Consider the following 18,668-nt stretch of genomic DNA (forward strand, 5'->3'; position numbering starts at 1 on the left):
CTCCTTGGGTTTATGGCCGATGAAAATTTCCAATAAAAGCAGAACGTGCAACAAGTAAAACTGATCTGTGAGAACTGGAGCGCGGAGCTGTGTTTAGTCCACAATCTAAAACAACACGTGAATACACAATAACAGAGAGTTTACCACTGCCATTGAGCCAGAGATTCCTGAGAGACATGGTTTTGTGATGAGTGGTGACACCCCCCACCTCCACCACCTGTTTCAAATCAACCTGTCCCTCCCCTTGCCAACTAGCAAACTTTTTTCAAGTATGTTGAATTATAATGGTTGACAATTTAGAGGAATCTAACAATATAGCATTTTTCCATATTTTTTTTTGCCACGGTAAAATAATCAAGCCATTTTAAACATCTTGTGATGTTTTTATTGTCTTTATTCCAATAATTCATTTTAAGCAGCACCCCAAAAACATGTCTGTTCATTATTTATAAATACAGGGTGGGTCATGTATATGGATGCACCTTAATAAAATGGGAATGGTTGGTGATATTAACTTCCTGTTTGTGGCACATTAATATATGGGAGGGGGAAAGCTTTTCAAGATGGGTGGTGACCATGGCGGCCATTTTGGATCCAACTTGGTTTTAATGTAACTTTATTCTTTCATGAGTTATTTACAAGTTTCTCTTTGTTTAAAGCCATTGACATGTCGCAGAGGTTAACACGTTAGGAATGGATAGTAATTGTGTTGATGTCTGGTAAACGCAGTAACCGGGTCATTGCAGCAGATTTCAATGCAAGGCGCCCTATGAGACCTCCCATCTCCCTGAATTTGCAGAATGGGCAAAACAAAAATTGTAACAGGACCCTCTGTTTACACAGAAGATTTTGTTCAGTGATGAGGCAAACTTTTATGTGAATGATGAAGTTAACAAACAAAACCACCGCTATTGGTCTGACACTAACCCACATTGGATAGATCTCTCCAAGACTGTTGGAACAAAAAAATTGATGGTATGGTGTGGTATATTGGGTACAAAATAGTGGGGCCATTCTTCATCAGTGGAAACCTCAAGGCCACTGGATATGCGAAATTGCTACATGATGATGTGTTTTCCTCTTTATGCACTGAAGCTGGCACGTTCCATGAGTTTTTCCAACAAGATGGTGCCCCACCATATTATGGGTGTCAGGTCTGAGCATTCCTAGATGAACAGTTTCCTGGAAAGTGGATTGGTTGTCGTGGCCCAGTTGAATGGCCCCCATGGTCTCCCGGTCTGACCCCCTTAGACTTTTATCTTTGGGGTCATCTGAAGGAAATTGTCTATGCTGTGAAGATACGAGATGTGCAGCACCTGAAACTACGGATACTGGAAGCCTGTGCTAGCATTTCTCCTGCGGTGACGCTATCAATGTGTGAAGAGTGAGAGAAGAGAGTTGTATTGATGATCCAACACAATGGGCAGCACTTTGAACACATTTTATAAGTGGTCAGAAACTTGTAAGTAACTCACGAAAGAATAAAGTTATGTTAAAATTTTGTTAGAATTTTCTTGTGAAATTCCCAATATGTTTGATGTGTCATATGACCCTCTTCCCATTGGAAAAAAACAAAAGTTGGATCCAAAATTGCAGACTTCAAAATGGCCACCATAGTCACCACCCATCTTGAAAAGTTTTCCCCCTCCCATATACTAATGTGCCACAAGTAGGAAGTTAATATCACCAACCATTCTCATTTTATCAAGGTGTATCCATATAAACGGAATGACCCTGTATATTCCAAGGCATACCAAAACAGTTGAATCAAGTTAAAATAATTGGGTTTAAATTCGATTACATGATTTGTTTAGTTTCTAAAGAATTGTGATGAATGTTCTTTATTTGAAACGGAAAAAGTTTTTCATTCATTTTCTATGCATTATTTGGCAAATAAAATGTAACAGAAGCCTGTTACATAGCCTTCAGGGGAAAAAAAAACCCATTACCTAAGCCTGATTAATTTGTGTATGTAGCCTGCAGGTAACATTGCTGAACAAGGCTAAAGCAAACAGCCTACACCCACTTAATTGTTTTATTTGTTACTAATGCATATCATACAAAGCAGAAGTTAACTCATTACCTTCATGTGACCTTGTCTTTACAGTGAGCTGCAATGAGCTCCCTTTCTGCAGACAGAAAGCTTCCTCTGGACTATGGCGTACAGATCCGCTTTATCAAAGACTTGGATGACACAGGTGGAGGCTATGTAGAGAGAAGTCGAGGCACTGGAGCAGTAGGTGGTGCTGGAGGTGGTGGTACACCTCAATCTAGTAAGTATGGAGTTGCAGTAAGGGTTCAGGGCATCTCAGGGCAGCCATACGTGGTACTGAAGGACGGAAAGAAGGGCGACTCTTATGGGGTACAACTGAAAACTCAACCTCAGGCACAGTCTCCTGATCCTAGACATTCTTCTACATTCGACAGCCTGTCTGCTTCTCAGAGAGATGGGGCACAGACTCCTAACCCTTATGGCAGTATAGGGGAACCGAGCTCACCTGAGGAAGAGGCTGTTGAATTTGGGAGTCCTTTGAGGAGACCACCTGGTGATGGACAAGCAGGGAGTCAAGGAGAAGTGGAGAGAGCCACTGCAGAAAAGCCAATCTCTGCCCCTAAATCCAGCAGCTTGGAGAAGAAAGATTCAGAAGAACTAAATGAAGCAGGGCTTAGGCGGGTGGGCTTGAATGATATTGGTACAGCTGTGAATGGGGCAGGGGTGAATGGACCTCTGAGTGGGAATAAAGGTACCTCTGCAGAATCTTTTCCTGAAAATCTTAAACCTGCCACATCTAAAGAAGAGCCAGTTGAAGCCATTGACACCAAATCTTTAGCCCCTATTAATAAACTCATCAATAAATTTAACAGCAATAGCCCAGCCAGCACAGTAATTCAGACTAGGGGTCGTTCTCGAGCTAGAACACGACTACAGTTTGATGAGCAAAAGCGCTCTCGCAGTGTGGATAGCTTCAAGGAAGAGAAAGAAGAGCCTCCCTCCTCTCCAGCTGTAAACCCCTATGCTCCTATGGTTACCCCCCCCACCACCACCACTCTTAACTCTCCCAAACCTACAGCCTACAGCAGTCTTGGACGAAGCTCAACTTCTGTAGCCAAGGTTCCTACTGTTCCTGCCTCCAAGCCACTCACATTCAATCAGTCACCAAAGAACTTTGTTGCCAAGGAATTGACACCTGCTATACCACAGAAACCGGTAAGCATTCATGTAGACTTTAGGTTCTATTCTTTTAGGTCTCCGAAAATTCAGTGCATAGCTGTTGTCTACATCTTTGTCTACTGCTAGTCATCACAATTCTGCTTTAGTCTGTTTTCGGGCCTTTTTCTACTTTCAGCAGATGTTTATAAAACTGCATTAGATAAACTTACTACATTCTAAATCATGTTTAACTATTGGGAAACAGACCACATGTTTAGTTCCGATTAATAAGCTCTTTAACCACTGGACACAAATTAGTATGGCATGATTTTAAATAAAGATGCAAAATAAATATGTATGTTCAATTTAAAAATGATTCAAATATTAATTAAGATGCTATATGGAAGCTGCTTGTGCCATCTGTTGGAGAAGCTTCAAAGCTTTGTTGTCAAAAAAAAATGCATCTCGAAAATGATAACTTTTATAGGAGAAGAGGAAAAACATTCTTAGCTTTCAGTGCAATGGAAAAACTTTTTATTTATTTAAAGTTTTTTGGAGCATTTCTACTGGTCAATTCATCAGATGTAATAAACTAAAAACCTATTAAAATAGAGATATATGTTCTGTTTTTTTTTTTTTTTTTTTTTTGGCAGTGACAATATATTAAAACATATAATTTTATATTTAAGTTAATGTTTTAGTAACTCTGCACTGCAAACTTGCAGTTCTCGCCATATTTTTGTGTTTTTCTTTATTGCTTGTTGTGTTCTTTATGCCCATTTCAAGTTTTTTCCCTAGATATGCCCTTTCTGTGCAGGTGAATGTTCCAAATGCTTCTCGGTCTCATTGTTTGTCTGTTATTGGTGATTTATAGTCTAATATATAATCTTTAATTAGTTTTTTGCCTGTTATGTCCTTGTTGCAAGTTCTTCTGTTCTCTGTTATGTGTTGCTTTTTAGTTTTTAGTCTTATGATTAACATATGTATACCTTTTATTTATGTCCTGTGTCTGTTTTTTTTTTTTTTTTTCCTTCTGTAGTATCATGTTTCTCTGGTTACTATCCTGTGCCTGTCTTTAGCTGTTGTATTGGATTCTCTGACTCCAAGATCCATTTACTTCACTTATTTTCTTTGTGTCTTGCTCATTCTTTCCTGTGTTTGTTTTCATCTTTGGGTTTGATGTAAAATGTTCCATTTTAGAGGAACTTGATGAGGTGAACTTTGTTTATCCAGCACATCCCAAAGGTACTCCATCAGATTGAAATCTGGGGTTTTTCAATCCAAGTCAACCCTTTGGGCTCTCTTTAATGCTCCTCAAACAAATGCTGAGCAATTTTTGCAGTGTGGCAGAAATGCTAACCTTCGCTCAACACACATCAATGAGCCTTGTGCACACACTTTTTTTCAAGTGTTTTTCTTGGACCACTTTATAGTCTGAACAAAGGCTATGATAAATTGCTTTACAATTGGTAAATTGTAGGAGTTTTATGGTCCCTACTTAATATACATATGTGTTACACCAGCAACTTAAAGCCTTTTTTTATTTTAGATGACCCCTGATCTTTTGAGGAGCCAAAATCAAAATACAGATGCTGTGAATGGAGAAGAAGCCCAAGTAAAACAAGCCATCTACAGCATTCTCAAAGAGGGGTATTTTTTTCTTTTATTTAAAATATTTTATCAGCTATTTAACTGTTACTAGTGCAGTGCTTTTTTTTTTTTTTAATTAATTAATTTATTTATTTATTTATTTTAACTAAAATATGGTTTTGTTTCATAAAGCCTTGGCATTACCCTGTGTCAAGTGTCTTTTTGTTTTTTTTCATTTGGAGAGCATTTTTCACAAATGATTCATTATTTCATATTTCATAATTTTCGACCTCTCCTCATCAGGTCTTTTGAAAATGAAACGGCCCTTAGACGCAAAGCCAGCCTTATTCATGAGAGGTTCTCTGGTGTGAAGGTAAACACGTTTCTTACTTACTTTCACAAATCCTTTTTTTCTGCAGGTGTGAAATAGGAAGCTGTATTCAGAAGGGCAGGACAGCTATGCTTATGGTGTGTGTTTGTGTGTCTGTGTGTGTGTGGTATTGCTTGACTGTTTGTTTGCATAACCTACTCTTTATGTGAATCATTCCCTTGTGGTAGCTTGGCAACCATTGCCCTAATGTGGAAAGCTGATTAGGGGCTTGTGCTTAAGAGCCTTTGTAATGCATCAGTAATTTAGTTAGAGCTGGAACAAGTACCGTTGAGGGGAGGCTGCTATTTTGTATTGGAGCATTATGCCTGTGTTGCAGTTTTAATGACTTTTTGATACCGGGCCTTTTCTCTGGTCACATAACACTGAGTGTTCATTAATTAATTAGTTAATCCAGTGGAAAACAAAGATCACCGTTATATGCATGCAGTAGAACTTTGCTTGCTCGATCTCTATACAAATTTTGAATGGTTAATTTTTCAATTAGTCATAGACCTGTCACAATAGCCACGGGTTGTGGTCAATAGTTTGTTTCAGAAATAATTAGGATAAATTATATTATTGTAATTTTATGCCGTTGATAAAATGAGAATATAATACGCACTTACGCCACTTTAAAGAACAAAATATTTTAGCAAAATATTTGTTATTAAAAATATTCAGACACTGCAATTGGAATATAAAAAATATTTAAATATCGTAAATAAATGAAACATACATAATATAAAATTACTGTTTTCAAACAAATTGACATCATGACTCCAGAAGAAAGACCAGAGAAAACATGAGAACAGAACTTTTGTAAACCAAACATGCAAGTAAACTCAATGGACAATATTGAGATCAGCAAAAATGATTAAAGAAATATCCATATGCTGTATGATGCTTCAATATTGTAATTGTTGTGGCAGTGACTTGTCTTTGCATGCTTCCTTGTTCTGGAGGGGTGCTGGCCGCAAATTATGGGCAGGCTGACAACAGTGTTCTTTTCTGCAGATCTTATGATTATGCTGCAGTTTGTGAATATGTTAACTGGTGTCAGAGCTTTACCAGAATGTGATAGAGGAAGCAATGATGGACTCGATGTCTGTGTAGTATTGAACCTCTGGAAATCATCTGCAAACTTAAGTATTTTGACAAAGGGGTTCATTGTGTATACTAGAGTATTCTTCAGTCTTTTGTCAACCAGAACCATTTACACACACACACCTGACCCAAGCAAAGCTAAAGAGAAATGCTGGCAGATGGAAACCAGTTGCTAAACATTGTTTTACAAAGGACAGAAACACACAGTATTACACTGTAAAATTGTTTTCTACAGTACACATCCCTTTAATGTTGTATGCTTTAAAAAATCCCTCCTGTAAACCACCCACTGTTCTATATGCTGTTTATAATACAGTGCTGTTTATTATATCAGTGGTGTGATGAGTTCAGAGAGCAAATCTGGTAAATATGCTCAGTAGAGGCTAGAGGTGAATTCAAGCTAAGAATGAATTCAAATTTGGGACCGTTTAGGTATATACAGAATCTGCAAAGTGTCTATAATTTACGTTTCATTTTAAAGTTTCTCCCATTGAGAATTATACCTAAAATTGTGCCAGTCATTCACTCTGCTTTAAGGGTATTGTGAGTATTAATTTTTGGATTTAGTTTTGAAATGAAAAATAAATAAGTGAAATATTTAAGAGGTCCATGTTTTATATTTCAAAATGTTTATTTTATTATTCCACAGAAAACATTTAACCTTTTTTATGTGTTCAAATTGTGCTACAAGAAATTCAGTTTTTCTAACCTATCCTTTTTTTCAGTGGTAGGATTTTGGCTTTTGGCTGCTGTTATACCTTTTATATTATTCTCTATTCTATATTGTTATTCTATATTATTATATTATACATAATATATTCTTTTATATTATTATATTATGCTTATAATGTTTGAGACCAGAAATTCATCAGTGTAGTAGTAATCATATGAGTGACATTACCACGTCATTTACCAGCTGTTGTTCTTTAACCTAGTCTCCCTCATCAAGTGTGATCTTTTGTTGTTCTTCCTCTATTCGCCCCATGTTGTTTTCAGCACACTATGTTAACGTGAATAAGCAGTGGTCACCAACCTTTTTAAGTATAAGACCATCTTTTGAAATCTGAGCAAATGAAAGATTTAAAAGCATAAATACCAGGCTTAGGCTACTTAAAGTAACAAAGCTGTAAATGTCCCATAGCCTCCAGTAACATATAAATTAAACCTTTTCATGTGTTTCTCATGGTAGATCTGTTTTCCTTAGGTACATTATACAATTAGCTTACTGTTATTTGCTTCATTGTTTCAAAACTGTATATGCTGAATCAAATGTGGGAACAAAAATGATAAATTTATAAAGAATTTATCACTGTAATTACTTTTTAATTACATTATCCTTTACGCTAATACAGTGACTTAGTGTGCACATCTCCTGCTTATACTTCTGTTCAGAGCATTTTCTGATATACTTTTTTAGCCTATCCAAATATCCTGCCTACTATTTTATTGAGGGGGCTATGAAGCACACTATGGTAGCACATTTGGACAAGGTAGCACAACTTGACAGAACACTCTGGTATAGTGTTACTCTCGCTTGTGTTGTAAGTTGTAATCCACATGAAATAGTTGAGACAGTGCAGAGCATTATTACCATCCATGTCAGCAAACAGTCACATGCACGCACACACACATCCAAAGTGGTGATCAGCCATGCCAGTGCCCAGGGAGCAGTTGGGGGGGACTTTTTCAAGGGCACCTCAGTCATGGAAGTTTTTTGCTCACTCCAATGCCCCCAAATTTACTACAGTTTGAATGGATGGATGTGGATTGATCAAGCACCCACAGATACCACACACACCCACATTTATTCTCTTGAACCTTTACTTCAAAGACATGCAAACATGAAATCCCCTTGGAGAAAATGTTTCTCTGCATGTAACCTATCCGTAGTAGTGATCAATGGAACAAACACACTAGTGAGCAATTTCTATTAGCCACACAATCTAGGGGCAGTGAACACACACACCTGAAGCAGTGGGCTGCTAGCCATAGCATCCAGGGAGCAGTTTGAGATTTAAGAGCCTTTCAGCCATGGTTAAATATACCCTGCTGTTCCTGGGCATTGAACCAGCAACCATCCAGTCTCACACTCACCTATCTATTCTGGTGGTAATGGCAACATCCATTACATTATTATATTTTTTAAATATAATCTGATTTTGATGTATTCTTGTAACATAAAGACAATACATTGAAAGACAGGTATATTTATCACTCTGTTATAACACCTTTCATTTTAATTCCATTTAATGGCACTAAGGACATTAATTGTTGCAATTTTTAAGTGCAATTTCAGTCAATTTTGCTTGATTCAAGACTCAGTGGCAAGTGTTGTCTGATATTTCTCTGCATGATGCACCATAGAAGACAGATCTGGACTTCAGGTTGACCAGTCAAGCGCACACACCCTCTGTCTATGAAGCTGATGTAGCATGTGGAGAATGGGGCCTGGCATTGTCTCTCTAAAATAAATAATAAAATTTAAATGTGCATCTTTCAGACCCCTCAGACAGCACTGTCACACAACAGTCTGAAAAATGTATTAGACCAGACTGAGAGAAAAAACAAGCAGCTACAGCAACAGCTGGAAGAGACCAAGAGAGAACTGCAGCATGCACAGGACCAGTAAGAAAAAATGTTTCTCTGTCTGTTTGTATGGCTTAAAAAAAAGAAATCTATCTATCCATCCATCCATCCATCCATATATATTCATTCATTATCTGTAACCGCTTATCCAGTTCAGAGCCTACCTAGAATCATTGGGTGCAAGGCGGGAATACACCCTGGAGGGGATGGCAGTCCTTCACAGCGATATATATATATATATATATATATATATATATATATATATATATATATATATATAATTTATTTATTTATTTTTTAACCCTAACCCTTTCATGAACAGGCGCCAGCAAAAAGTAAAATTGAACCTTGATGTACTGTAATGAACCAAGGGCAGCACAGTGGCTGAACAGGTTGTGTTGCTGTCACATAGCTCCAGGGATCTGATGTTGTGGATTCAAGTCCCGCTCCGGGTGACTGTCTGTGAAGAGTTTGGTGTGTTCTCCCCCGTGTCTGTGTGGGTTTCCTCCCACATTTCAAAAGCACACTTTAGTAGGTGGATTGGTGACTCAAAAATGTTCATAGGTGTAAATGGGTGAGTGAATGTTTGAGTGTGTCTCACCCTGCAAAGGACTGGTGCCCGCTCCAGGGTGTGTTTCCGCCTTGCGCCCAGTGATTCCGGGTATGCTCCAGACCCACCATGACACTGAACCGGATAAGTGGCTACAGATAATTAATATTGAGATTAATTATATTATCAGTGTAAACGTAATTTCAATATTTAGATTGTTTGCTCTTTAGGATGCCCTGATAATAAAAGTGCACTATATTAAAAAGAAGTGAACCTTTAGCAAAAGGAACTGGCAAAAAAAATAAATATCCTAAATAAATCATAAATTAAAATCAATCCATTTTTCTTTTCAAATAAATTGACAGAATGGTCACAGATTAGATAAACCAGAAAACAGAACAGGGTGACTTAATGAACTGACACTTTTACAAGAATAAAAAGAAGAAAGCATCAGAATAATGTCTTCTTTAGCACAGATATGCCAGCAGGTATATTTTGTGAATATAATGATTACACACAGTTACATAATACTTCAGATTCACTTTTCTATACTAAAATAATAATATTATTATTATTTTGCACTATGTGTATACACAGTACTGTTCTTGTAACAAAACTACAGTAAATGTTTATAACCCTAATATATTTATCTGTCATGGCTGTGCTTAGATTGCTGGAATTGCGCATGGAGAAAGAAGGGATAGAGACTCGCTTACATCAGCAAGAGGATCAGCTGGCTCGGCTGCAGGATGATCTGAGGAGAGTATCAGGAAACACAACTGAAACTGATTCATTGCACATGGTATATAATCATACGTTTGATTATCATTTGCTTAGTTTATTTTTGGGCACATACAATGTCAGATATTTTGCAGCTTGTAATAATTGTGTGAGGTATAAGATGTTGCACATTAGTATCAAGGGTTTGGTTTCACTGGTTTTCCATATTTGCATGGCCAGGGAAGAGAACTTAAAGTGTTTTGTTCCCAACATGTTTTTACTTTTGAAAATAAAAAAATCAAATCAAATTTATTTATATAGCGCTTTTCACAACTGATGTTGTCACAAAGCAGCTTCACAGAATTCCAGTAAGACAAAGATTTGACATGAAATGTAAAAACAAATGTAAAACCCTCAAGTGAGCAAGCCAGGGGCGACAGTGGCAAGGAAAAACTCCCCCAGCTGAGGAAGAAACCTTGGGAGGAACCAAGGCTCACAAGGGGTGACCCATCCTCCTCTGGTCAATCTACTGGTGATAATAGTTAGTAGTCCGTGAGAACTTCAGTGTAGGGACAGCTTCAAGGCACTTGGTGGTTGCTGGAGCGTGGCCAGCTGGTCTGAAGCGTGGAGGAGGGTCTCGACAGTCATCCATTAATGTCCAGACAGACAGGTGGGCAGTTGTTCACTCGGAAAGATGTAAAGGGATGGAATTAGTTTTGAACTGTTTTGTGTTTGTAAAGTAGAAAATATGAAAATTTCCAGAGTGTGGCTAATGACTCCGGCAGATCTGACTATGACAACTTTAACTAAAAGGAGAGAACCAGGAGGACACACAGACACGGGAGCATCCTGAAACACTGGCATCCCTCCGCTCCACCGTCAACAAACCTGAGTGATCGCGAGAAGCGGCAGGACGACAGCACCAGCGTCTCAGTTTACTATAATTCCCTGTGTCCATGGACCCCCCGAATCTGCCGCCTTTATCTATGGGGGAGCATTACCTACCAAAAGATAAACTAGACAAATGAGTTTTTAGCCTAGATTTGAAGATTGCGACTGTGTCCGAGTCCCGAACATTTTCTGGAAGATCATTCCAGAGTTTGGGGGCTTTATAAGAAAAGGCTCTTCCCCCAGCTGAGGCCTTCTGAATTCTGGGAACAATTAAAAATCCAGTATTCTGTGATCTGAGTGAACGTGGAGGCTCATAATAGGAAATTGTATCTTGAAGATATTCAGGAGCAAGCCCATGTAGAGCTTTATATGTTAATAACAAAATTTTGTAGTCAATGCGGAATTTAACAGGCAGCCAATGAAGTGATGATAAAACTGGGCTGATATGTTCAAATTTTCTAGTTTTAGTGAGGACCCTAGCTGCAGCATTTTGAACTAGTTGAAGTTTTCTTAAATTGCTGCTGGTGCATCCTGACAGTAGTGCGTTACAGTAGTCAAGCCTTGAAGTAATAAAGGCACGTACTAATGTTTCTGCGTCCTGAAGGGATAAGGCATTTCTAATCTTAGCAATATTGCGAAGATGTAAAAAAGCTGTCCTAGTGATACTACCTATGTGTTGATCAAATGATAAATCCGGGTCAATTATGACACCAAGATTTTTTGCTGCTGAACCAGGTTTAACTGGAAAGTCAGCTAGATTTAAAATTAAATCTGATCATTTATTTCTTGCCACTTTTGGACCCAAAAGCAGGACCTCTGTTTTGTTGCTGTTTAGAAGGAGGAAGTTACACAACATCCAGCCTTTCACTTCTTTTACACAGTCCTCTATTTTCTTTAATCTGTGTTTGTCATCGGGCTTGGCTGAAATATACAATTGTGTGTCGTCTGCGTAACAGTGAAAGTTAATGTCATGGTTTCTTATAACTGTGCCTAGCGGTAACATGTATAATGTAAATAATAATGGTCCTAAAATAGAGCCTTGTGGAATTCCAAATCTTACTTTAGAATAATTTGAATTTAGATTGTTTACTTTTACGAATTGATAACGTTCCGTTAAGTAAGATTTGAACCATAATAGGGCTGTCCCTGTGATTCCAACCATGTTTTCTAACCTTTCTATGAGAATATTGTGGTCTATTGTATCGAAGGCTGCGCTTAGGTCAAGAAGCACCAACAGGGATACGTGGCCTTGATCAGAGGCAAGAAGAAGATCATTTGTTATCTTGACTAGAGCTGTCTCTGTACTATGATGTTGCCTGAATCCAGATTGGAATTTTTCATATATATATGATTCTTATGTAGATATGAACTAAGTTGTTGGGCCACAGCTCTTTCTAAGATCTTGGACAGAAATGGCAAATTAGAAATAGGCCTGTAATTAGACAGTGTACTAGCATCAAGATTTGGTTTCTTGATCATAGGTTTAATAACTGCTAGTTTAAAAGCTTTGGGTACATGGCCCAGATTAAGGGATGAGTTTACTATGGTTAAAAGAGGATCAATATTAGCTGGTAGTACTTCTTTGAGAAACTTTGTGGGAATTGCATCAAGTGTGCAAGTTGTACAGTTTGCGGAGGTGATCATCTTCTCTAGTTCTAATTGTGGGAGTGGGTAAAAGGTTTCAAGTCTTTCTTTTACAGTTACATTATGTTTTATATCATTCACATCGGGTGGCAGCGAGGATGGATTTGATCCTGTGGCTTGAGTTTGTTGTCTAATATTCTCAATTTTATTATTAAAAAAGTCCATAAAACCTTTACTGGTGAGAGTTGCTGGAATTAGTTGTTCAGAACCTGCTTGATTTTTTGTAATTCTAGAAAACACACTAAACAATGCTCTCGGATTATTTTTATTATTGGAGATCAGCGAGGCCAGATATGCTGAGCGAGCTTTAGTGAGGGCATTTCTATACTGTATAAGGCTGTCCTTCCAGGCAGAATGGAACACTTCAAGCTTGGTTGATCGCCATTTCCGCTCTAGTTTTCGTAATGTTTGTTTTAAAGTACGGGTCTTATCATTATACCATGGTGCGAGCTTTTTCTGTCTTATACTTTTATGTTTAAGTGGTGCTACCTTTTCTAAAGTAGATCGACAGGTATTTTCTAGGTAATCAGTTAGTACATCTAGGTCCATTGGGTCTGATGGAGTTGGAACTGGGGTCGATAGTTCTGGTAGGTTTTCTATAAATTGTAGGGCGGTAGATGGTTTTATTATACGCTTTGTAGAATAGCGAGGGTTCTTACATATATTATGGCTAAAACGTAGCTCATATGAAATTAAGTAATGATCGGAGATTGCTGAGGATTGCGGTAAGATATTAATTTTATCAATGTTAAGACCTAGTGTCAGAACTAAGTCTAAAGTGTGGCTGCAGTAGTGTGTAGGCCCTGTTACATTTTGAGTAATACCAATAGAGTCTAAGATTGAGGTAAATGCCTTTTTGAGTGGGTCACTTTCCTTCTCAAAATGGATATTGAAATCTCCTACAATTATAACTTTATGATTGCACACCGCTATGTTTGTAGCAAAATCGCTGAATTCTTTCAGAAATTCTAAGTAAGGCCCTGGTGGTCTGTAAATGTTGCATAAAAAAATGCGTCCTTTTTTGTGACCGGATTTGTAATAATAGTGGAGAGAACCTCAAAAGAAGAGAAGGTGTCACATTGTTAAAAAAAATTAATAAACTGTAAGATATAAATAATTTAACATTACAATCTGGATAAGATTTGGATTGCATTTTCTCCATCATATATGCACATATATATTTTGTAAGCAGTAAGTAAATAACAATTTAATCAAAGATTTTATGTTTCTATTTTACACTTGTGGTCTCATAATGAAAATTTTGTAAATCCATGTTCAGAGATGGCAAAGGAGGTACATTGCATCCTCGCTTTAATTATTTTAGTGCAACTGTTCTTTTTCTGCTTTAAATTACATTTCACTGAGCTATATTGTTTTTTTTTTTTATTCATCTGTCAGTCAACTCCTTGGGGCGGGGCTTTAGATTACTGAAGAGTTTATTGCTGTATTTAAATTAAATAACATGCAGTTGAGTAGTACATATACATCTGATGCTTACTGTGTGTTCACATATGACTTGAAATAAAATGTTAATCATGTAGAAGAGTTTATTTGTTTTATTTACAAATTGAGCATTGATAATAAATTGACAGCAGGCATTTTTAGAACATTGATGAGACCATCTTGTTACCTTTTATAATAACGAATGTAAGATCTGTAGAATTTCCCCAATTACATGATACTGTGAATTCAAAGAGAAGATACCTAATTCTTGAAGCTAGTGTGCGCTAGTCTATCATTCAAAAAGTAAAAAAGTTTTTTTTTATAAATATTAAGCAACAGAAAATTTTAATTCTGATGGACTGTGAATTGGTATACACAGTTCATTTAAAAGATTCTCTAAAAAAGAAAAATAGGTTCATGGTTCATGTCATATATCACTGGTTTAGTTTTAACTCTAGATAATACTATACAGAGTAGTGTCAAACTCTGTGTTTCAGCCCTGCTTTAAGTTTATTATTGACCCTTCTTAAAACTATATGAAAGTTACTAAAATAGCTGTGTGCAAATGAAACAAATGCTTTGATTTCATTTTCATTTAGAAACCAGAAGTGCTGTGGTATGATTACACTAACATTTTACAGACTGCTATGATCCCATACAACATTGTTAACAAAATTTTTCAGTGCTGATGTCGTGTGTGTCTCTGTCTCTCTCTCTCTCTCTCTCACTTCCCTGTTTAGTTGCCTCCTTATCTATCTCACACTTCTCCTTAATATTCTGGCAGGATTTAATGACAATACAGGCAGAGCTGTCTGAGGCAGTTATGATGCGGCAAAAACTGGAGGAGTCTCTGCATATGAGGGAGAGGGAGCTAACTGCCCTGAAGGGGGCATTGAAAGATGAAGTGGCCTCCCATGACAGAGAAATGGAAGCACTGAGAGAGCAGTACAGCCAAGACATGGAGGCACTTCAACTGAGCATGGAACATGTATCAAAGGTATTCGTTCACTCCGGTGTAAGGTTCCCCAATAAATACTTTTTTATTGTGGTTATATAGATTGCCTTGTGTGCCTAATTTTTTTCCCACAGTGCATAATTCATATAGTCATTAAAGACACTAATTGTTATCTATAGGGTCTCAAATAGTGTTGCTATAAACAGGCTTGGGGGTCCTGGCTTTGATGCTGTTTCCTCTGGGTGCCCAATTACATACAATTTCAAGTTTGTGTGTTTGCAGAGACACAAATTAACTTGAAGTTGTCACAGTCCAATATACTAAAACATGTTACTGACAGATCAAATCTGTCCATAGGTGTGAATGTGTGTTGCCCTGTGAAGGACTGGCACCCCCTCCAGGGTGTATTACTGCCTTTTGCCCAATGATTCCATGTAGGCTTTGGACTCACCATGACCCTGAACTGGATAAACGGTTACAGATAATGAATGAATGAATGTTACTGACACATACTGAAGTTGCAACTGGATGTTGCTAACATGACCTATTTGTTGAAAATGTGTGAACCATGCAGTAAGTTGTTAGCTAAAATAGTAATAATAAAAAAATAATAACAGTGTCTGTTTATATTTCATATCTATTAAAATAAACTTTAAAATATAGACACTGATTTTTCTGGCTGTAAGCTGTGTGTTACTTTGCAATTATGTAATGCTGTCAGTTGAAGTGATTTGCGACTTAAATCTTATTTGGACATTTAATGTTAAGGATGAGAAATATTGGATGTTAAATGTGCACAAAGATTATGAGCAAAATTTATAAGGACCGTCGGATATATTTTACAGTATTATTTGCCATGTTCTGTCTTTCTACAATAGCCATTGTTGGGTTGCTTCTTGGCTGAAAGGAAAGCCAGTAAGCTTCAAGAGTAGGGAAACCTTTGCCATTCTGAAGGAAAGGAAGATCCTCAAGAATAATCTGTTAAGCTCACTGAAAAGAAGCTAACTGTGTGGTCAGGAGTGGATGGATGGGGAGTGAGCAGATCACTAATTCGAAGGCTAGATTATTTATCGTTGTTTCAGCCTTTTGTCTGTGGGCAGATTTGTAAAATCTAATGTTGCCTCAAGGGGGGACAAAAATGTCATGTAGTGAAAATTCCTAGTTTATTCAGCATCTGCAGACACAATGAGGTGTAAATGTACATAATGAAAGCTCCTATCTGAACAACACTTAACAGTTATAGAAGGGAGTAGAAGCCAGCAATAAAGAGCCATTGCAAACAATTAGGGGACTTCCTTGGCAAGGGTGCATGTTTCTGATAGCTTGTCAAAAAATCCTTTTATTTTTGATACGCTGTATTATGCAACATCTCTGATGTTCTGAGAATGTTACACAAATAACATTCTCAGTGGTGGTCCTTTGGCGCTCTCTTCTACAGATGGTGTAGAGGAAGACTGACACACAGTTAACAGATTGCCATAATTTACAGAGTTCTCTTGTATAGATAATGTTCCTGATTAAATGGCAACATTATTCATTCATTCGTTGTCTGTAAACGCTTATCCAGATCAAGGTCGCAGTAGGTCCGGAGCCTACCTGGAATCGTTGGGCGCAAAGCAGGAACCCACCCTGGAGGGGGCACAAGTCCTTTACAGGGCGATGAATGTAAAGATGTCAACAGGGCGACACAGATGTCAAGCTTTTTGTGAGTTTACTGAATCTCCAAGAATATATGCATGACATGGATATATAATACATGGATTTTGTTTCTCTTAGTCACACCAGGAGATAGAGGAGGAGCGACAGAAGGTGAATGCATCCATTCTGACACTGGAAGATGAGCTGGACAGCTACAAGGAACAGGGTGACCAGTGGAAGGAGCAATTACGCTCAGTCAAACAAGAGTGAGCTCCAATGTTATTAAATATTTAAACAAAGTATTTTAAGGCCGTATTAGTTAGCATATTTGAATAAATATGACTGTCTGTTAGGCCCTTATATGAATTGGTGCCAGTAAAAAACAAAATGTACTGACCAAAAGCAAAACTGGACCAATTTATTGAGATTAAATTAAAGAAACAAGTTAAACTAGAGGGGGAAAGTTTGTGAACGAACTTTGAATTTGGCTTATCACATAATGCTACCATTGCTGCAACCTTAGCTTTTACACTGCTTAATAGCTATGAGATTAAATTTGTAAAACAATAGCACATTTAAAATACCACCAGCATAAAAAGACTGCCAAAAAAAATTCCACCTTGAAAATGGCCATTTTATTTAGAATTCCACCTCAAATAAATGGCCACTTCAAATAAACCTTAAACCTATAAAAAGAATGTCAGTATGTTTTAAACGCCACATTAAAAATATGTTAATATGTTGAACATATATTAAAAATATACCTCAAGAACATTCCACATTAAAAAAGTTCAATTTTATTCAGACATCAACCTTAAATAAATGAAAACTGCAAATAACCCTTAAAATCTTAAAAAGACTTTCATTATATTTTGATCGCCATCTTAAAAAATCCACCTTAAGCAAACGGACAATTTATTTAGATATTTTTTTTTATATATAACCATTTCAAATACCATTTAAAACATTCAAAAAGACTGACAAGATATTTTGAATGACACATTAAAAAAACAATCCACATTAAGGAAAGTTCATTTTATTTGGACTTCCACCTTATAAAAATTATCTCTTCAAATAAACCTTAAAGTACGGCCAATGTATTTTTGACCGCCACCTTAAAAATGGCAATTGTATTCAAACTTTCACATTAAATAAATGACCACTTCAAATGGCCTTTAAACCACAAAAAGACTACCAAGATATTTTGAGGCCACATAAAAAAAAAACCCACGTTGAGAAAAAATAATTTTGTTTGGAACACCTTAAATCAGTGGTACACTGACACCTTAAGTCATTCTCAAACTGTGGTACGTGTACCACTAGTGGTACGTGAAGCAGCAAGTGGTGGTACACCAAAAGACCTCGAAAAATGTACTACTTAATTAAAGAATTTATTCATTACTGATAATCTAAGGTTTTTATGTGTAAATTACATAATGATTCACAGTTTTCATAATTATACCCCAATGAAATTTATTTGTGTTGTAGAAAAATACAACGTCCTATACATACACCGTAGTAGCTTACGTCTGTAAGGGAACGGCGGGTGGGGGTTGTGGGAGGGCGGACAGTGTACCCCCGCTTTTTTCCAGGGATGGCCATTCCCCCTTTTTTTTTTTTTTTTTTTGAGAAATCCGTGTAAAGAAATCCCAGTTTCAGTTTCTTACTGGACGTAAGCAAAGGTTAGAGACAGACGTGAGCACTTTGGATTTAATTATAAAAAGGGCAAAGCACAAACAAGAAAAACAATCCAAGACTCAGCCTGAGAAATACTCCAAAGCCTAGAAGGATTAAATCCAGAGGCAAAAATAGAGGAAAAACTAAGCGAGAATTGCGTACACATGAATACAAAATAGAAGAAAACACTCGGCTGAAGGAAAACCTAAAACAAGGTTTAATATAGCGCTGCCCTTATTAAAGCACATAATATTAAATGGACCTCTTCTCATTTTATTTTTCTTTCAAAACACTTATTGTCCTTAAATTTTATGTTTTATAAATGTATAATTGTGTATAATTGGGTGTG

General features: G+C 37.1%; 1 protein-coding gene across 2 annotated transcripts in view; it reads left to right on the forward strand.

The window, feature by feature from the left end:
* Positions 1-18,668, forward strand: part of cgnb (cingulin b) — a 68,467-nt gene that overhangs the window by 27,207 nt on the left and 22,592 nt on the right. For both annotated transcript variants that reach the window (XM_066674664.1, XM_066674665.1), the window contains exons 2-8: positions 2,108-3,208; positions 4,701-4,801; positions 5,045-5,114; positions 8,716-8,840; positions 10,021-10,153; positions 14,834-15,046; positions 16,781-16,908. In XM_066674664.1, the coding sequence (XP_066530761.1) occupies positions 2,117-3,208; positions 4,701-4,801; positions 5,045-5,114; positions 8,716-8,840; positions 10,021-10,153; positions 14,834-15,046; positions 16,781-16,908 (1,862 nt within the window). In that variant the 5' untranslated portion in view covers positions 2,108-2,116. The remainder of the gene's footprint in view (positions 1-2,107; positions 3,209-4,700; positions 4,802-5,044; positions 5,115-8,715; positions 8,841-10,020; positions 10,154-14,833; positions 15,047-16,780; positions 16,909-18,668) is intronic.

Source organism: Hoplias malabaricus, chromosome 6 (genome assembly GCF_029633855.1).
Source record: "Hoplias malabaricus isolate fHopMal1 chromosome 6, fHopMal1.hap1, whole genome shotgun sequence".
Taxonomy (NCBI): Eukaryota; Metazoa; Chordata; class Actinopteri; order Characiformes; family Erythrinidae; genus Hoplias; species Hoplias malabaricus.